The following is a 5,544-nucleotide window of genomic DNA, read 5'->3' on the forward strand; positions in this document are numbered from 1 at the left end:
ACATGCATAACATATATATTTTGCAATCACTACAACAAAAATCAATATTTATGATGAGTTATTTACGTCGAATATGACTATTTGTGATAAGAATAAACTCATTTTGATAGAAAATAATCATTTTATTAAGAAATAATTGACGCAAATAATTAATTTTTTTGTAATAAATACGGTTACATTATAGTAGCTAGGGATAATGCAAAAGCTTCAATGTGCCTATCTCCGTATTGTGCATGTATTATAGCTACTATATATTGTCTTTAATTGTAAAACTATCCAAGGTTGGGCGAGTAAAAAGTTACAATGGTTTATTTTAAGCAATATATAATAGGCTAAAGCCTATATGTACTAGAATTATATAAGCTTTTTCCCATCGGAAATTTTCTTTTAAGCTAGCCCAGTTTGACAAGCAGTAACAAACCATAACAGATAGGAAAAAAAATGCAATAATGGAGTCCAAAAGGAGCTCTTGCTTTTTCCCCACTAGTACTGATCCACCCCCTTTAATCGCATAAAAGCCACCATTTTGAAAAGGGATCAGCTTTCAAGGGTTCAAGGGAATATGCATGGATCTTCCTCCTTCAGCTCTTAAAATTTTTCTGAGCACTGAACTTTTTGCCCCCATGCATCAAGCACTCAATGCCTTCTTTTCATTCACTGCAAAGTTACCAATACATAAATATTCTTTCCCCAACTCCAAACTTCACTTTATTATTATCAACTTTCCATCGCACTGCAATCCATGAAATTCCCTTATGACGAAATCCATCCATTGATTGATGAAGGGTGGCAGATGGGTTGTACACCCACACCCAGAAAGTCCCTAGTTTGCCCTCCAGCACCATCTTCATTGTGCGTGCGCCTGCGTTTCGCAGGGTGTATCTGCGACAGATCCCCTCCCGATTTTTCTGCATTGTTCCCGAGATTAGTAACTAATGTGTTTGAGCCATACAGTCCACACAATTTGTTACCATCTTGAACTTGACTGTCTGCATTGAACTTCAACCGAAAGTTCCCAAGGAATGACGGCTCAGTTGAAGTAGCGCCAATTTGAGCAGCTTTCTGCAATAAAGCCGTTGCTGACATATTTGTTGAAGGTGTTTGATGGGACTGGTGTTGGGTGCTGTACAAGGAAGGAACACTTAAAAGCTGAGTTCCAGTCTCCTTCACGTCGCTTAGCGGAAGTGAAGTAGTGCTTGATAGCTCTTCGGTGGAACTAGAAGAAAGCTTAGTTCCGAACACCAAATTTAGATGATATTCTGATGGTGGAGGATTCGAGCACGACACGAATGGATCTGCAAACATCGCCCCTGAACACGGTCCAAGTTGATGAATCCCTTGGAGATTGCTGGTGCTCATTACTTCGTGGCCTTGGGATCCTTGGCCCATCCACAGGGATAGTCCCCGCGTCGTCGGATTAATTATGTCATCACTGCCTACGTTTGGCTTGAAAATAGAGGGCAAATGCTGTGTCATGTTAGGCCCTAGTGGTATTCCCATGAACTGGTGGTTGATATTGCCGGCCACTGCGTTGTTCATGTTGGATACTGCATTCATTCTTGCTGTTTCTTCGGCCAAGGCATCACAGAAGGCCCTATGAGTTATGAAGCTATCTCGCCTGCTCACATAAACGATACAAATGTAAATTAAAAACTAGGAGAGGCATGGATAAAAGCAGAGAATAACCGAAACAGAAGAAAATATAATAAATCTGACATGAAGATGATCGTATTTGACCTAAACTATGGGGGATTAACCTATTGTGGGACAACTTCAAACACACAAATATTGGTAGAAGTTATAACAGGAAAGATTAAGACAGCATTCCTATATAAGATAAATTCAGAGGATGAATATTAACGACAATTTGTCTTTCTAGCTAGTTATTTATCAGCAGCAGGGTCCCCCTCTTTGTTTCCTCTTAGAGAGAGAGACAGACAGACAGAGAGAGAGAGAGAGAGAGTAGAACAGACAATAACATAACAGCGACAAAAAACACATTCATGCTCCATTTAGCTTCTTGATTATTCTTCTTTGAGTTGGTAGACCGTAGATCACTACTGTTGCATGAAGAAAGTGATGCTCTATTATATATCTGGCGTACAGACAAAAATATTAAAACCCCAAGTATCATTTCATAGATTTCTTTGCCTCCTTAATTTTCTCCCCGATCTGATCAACGCTGATCAATTACTACTTTTAGGCGTGAAATATATATATCAATATCCTATAGTCACCATAAATCTACCCACAATATTAACGATAATGAACGATCTTAGCAAAAAATTACCGTGAAAATATAGTCCCACAGTCGCATTTATATTCCCTAGTGCCACAAGTCTTGGCGTGCGCTTTCCAATCTGACTGCACAGCGTACCGTTTTGAGCACTTCTCACATTTCCACTTCTTCTCGCCGTGTTTTCGACAAAAGTGCTTCTTTATACCGGTTAAGTCTCCAAGAGCCCTAGAAGGGTGGTGGTGGACGCAGGTCGTTTCAGGGCACACATAAACTCGCTTCCTTGGTTCTTTGACGGACCTTTGCTTCAGCTTCCATGGAAGGTTATGTCCCCGCCGGTGGAGTTGCAAATTTTGATCCCTTTGAAAACCCTTCCCGCAAATTTCGCACAAGAATCTGTTGGTGGCCATAAGGGTCTTCGGCGATAAAGCGATGACTTCAGCTTCAGGATCTGTTGAAAAGCATTCATTGGGAATCGCCATTTGATAAACATGAATTACTATAACCTTGATTATATATAACAGATCAGAGAGAGAGAGAGAGACAGAGTGGGAGGCATATGTAAAAGCAACATGGATCATGTTGAGAATATATAGAATCTTGCCTGGGGTGCCAGGGAGGCTTCTCTTCTTCTTTGCGACAGGAGGATTGGGTTCAGCAATTGTGTTTTGGACAAAACCATTTGGAAGTTCTTCTTCAGCCATCTTTTCTAGCATCGCAAGTTTCCCTTCTCTGTATCTTTCAATGATCTGTGACCAAGAAAGGTTTTGTTTTGGGTAAAGCCCAGAAAAAGTAAAGCTCCGGTCCCAAACTGAATATTGACTAGTGACTGATTCAAGAGAAGCCCCAGAGAAGGAGTTGCTTTCTTTTGGCCTCAAGTAGTACTCTCAACCCTAACAACTCAAGCTGATGATATAGGCAAGATTGGATCTCTCCCTCTCTCTCTCTCTCTCTCTCTCTAAAAAAATGTCTGCAGTCACATTTTGATTATCTACTTTTTAGGTGGAATATAATACTACTGATCATCAGCTGTGCGAGGCGGTGAAAAGTTAAAGTTGGCGGGGACTAAGGGAGAGGGGTTTGATGAGAAAAGGTGCATGATGATGACACATATAATAAGGTCGGGAGAAAAGCTACCTCCAAGCTTTTATTTGGAATGATTATCCCATAATTTGTTTGCCTTTTCATTTTTTTTCATTTTTATAATCGACTCTCGTTCAATTCATTGTATATAACTAAATTTATTTTGAGTACGAAGCCTTATTTCTTCGTTTTTTTTCTTTTGGTGATATAAATAATAAAATCTATTTCTTTGATTTAATTATACTATTAAAATAAATACATGATTAAAATATAGATTTTGAATATAAATCTTGATTCTAGACTTTACTTATTTAATTAAATATTATTATTAGATTAAACATCATTATATATGTAGAAAAAAGTGCTTCAACAAACATAATAAGAGAGTCGTGAGAACAAACATAGTTCAAATTTTTCAAAAAAGCATTGGAAGAAATTAACAAAATATTAGGAAGAAAACATGATATTCCATTGTGTATATCGGAGCAAGGTGGGGAGTACTCCGAAATTAAGGAAAAAGGAAGACTACTCCTCCCCTAGGGACTGATCCTCTCTCCCGCACATAAGCAGCATGAGCTGAGAGGAGCGCCTGGCTGGGAAGAACTAGTAATGTTCAGATCAGAAGTGCAAGAGGTGATCAGGTGTGGACCTGACGCGCGTCCTCGGCAGGATGTAGGTCTAATATTAATTTGTTGCATATATATAATATAGAACTAGTTAATATAGAACTAGTTACAGAATGAGATGTATCATCGCTGGTTCCTGCATTAATCCAAAACACGACATGCACTGTTAATAGCTCTCCTATTTAGCTAGGCTTGCGGAGGCCTAGCTAGCTAACTCTACTCCCACCCCTAAAAAGAACGTGCTGGTAAATAAAAGATCGAGCACTTAATTTGTGATGCATGCCACCCGCCCTGATTCAAGTTGGGTACGAGTTTCTAGCTAGCTAAGATATTCCATGAAAAAAATTAATACAAAATCAGGGAAAAGCAAGAGATATGAATATACATATATATATATATATATATAGTGGATTGTGTACATGAGGTTTGTCGACCGGCAAGGCATGCCCATCCAAATCATACAACCATCTAATTTACCTTTCATTTTTCAACAAAACCAAAAAATCCTTTCAGTTTACTGCTCAGTCAAAGTGGGAAGTTAAAAGGCATTTGATCTCTAGGCCGAAGATTGATCATATGTGAAAACTACGTATACGTACGTACTCGTGAATTACCCATGTCGGATACTGATTAATACACGATCAAGGTTAATTAATTCTTCTTAAATATGTTTTAAAGACCAGGGCCTGATCAACTAGATGATACATTGGGAATCTCTAAATCTGCATGCACGTGCCCAACTGTCAGTGTAGCTAGGTAAATCCAAGGGAACCGACGAAACAAGACATATATTTAAAGGGCGTACTAATTATCATCCTGCAGGTGACAGAATGACTACTATGGATCAATCCGGCCTAACTCATACACACATACATACATATATATATATGTATATATATACACGAATGTATATGGACTCTATTTTTCGCCCTCGAATTGGATGGCATTCTAAGTTATGTTGATATATGGTATTGATGGTACTGTTGTATCAATGGATTAAGAAAAACCATACGTACGTAGGATTTTCACACGACTAGCTTGCATTAATTCTATGTTAATCTTCTGGGATTTAAGACCAAATTAAATAAATAAATAAGCTCTGCATCATGCATGAAAGAAATTTGTAGGTTTGATTGGTTGTTCATTTTTGGAATGGTAGATGCTCAGCTTATAGCCTTTTCTCCTGCAGCTTACATGCCATGATCATGGGGCAGTACTTTAATGGATTTCTTCTTTTCCAGATTTTTTGGCTGACATGTTTATACGGCTCATTTGAAACATGACCTACATAGAGTGGCTGATAAGGATTGAAACTCATGTACGTTGGTTTTATTATTTTTGTTTCTGTTTTGGGGGATTCTCATGCATTTACGTGGTCTAATGCCTACAATTAGGGCTGCAGCTGGTTTGGTTACATAAAATCAAATTATCTCATTTTATTTTATCTCATCATTACAACTTTTTTAAACTTTCAAATAAAATATAATAAACTATAAGGGAAGTTGACAAAAGCTTAGACAACTCATGAAGCTGCCATTTAGCCGAGAATCAAGCAAACCAAGTCTGCAATTCAAGCTTGCCGAGAATTGTTTCTTCTAT

The 5,544-nt window shown here is 38.2% G+C and overlaps 1 protein-coding gene across 1 annotated transcript; it reads right to left on the reverse strand.

Moving 5' to 3' along the window:
* Positions 1-307: 307 nt before the first annotated feature.
* Positions 308-3,293, reverse strand: LOC121248038 (zinc finger protein NUTCRACKER-like). The gene is made up of 3 exons (XM_041146393.1): positions 2,841-3,293; positions 2,291-2,687; positions 308-1,618 (listed from the first exon to the last, which is right to left on the reverse strand). The coding sequence occupies exons 1-3, from the start codon at positions 2,950-2,952 to the stop codon at positions 754-756; spliced, it is 1,374 nt and encodes a 457-aa protein (XP_041002327.1). The 5' UTR covers positions 2,953-3,293; the 3' UTR covers positions 308-753.
* Positions 3,294-5,544: the final 2,251 nt, after the last annotated feature.

The sequence above is a fragment of the Juglans microcarpa x Juglans regia genome, chromosome 2D (genome assembly GCF_004785595.1).
Source record: "Juglans microcarpa x Juglans regia isolate MS1-56 chromosome 2D, Jm3101_v1.0, whole genome shotgun sequence".
NCBI lineage: Eukaryota > Viridiplantae > Streptophyta > Magnoliopsida > Fagales > Juglandaceae > Juglans > Juglans microcarpa x Juglans regia.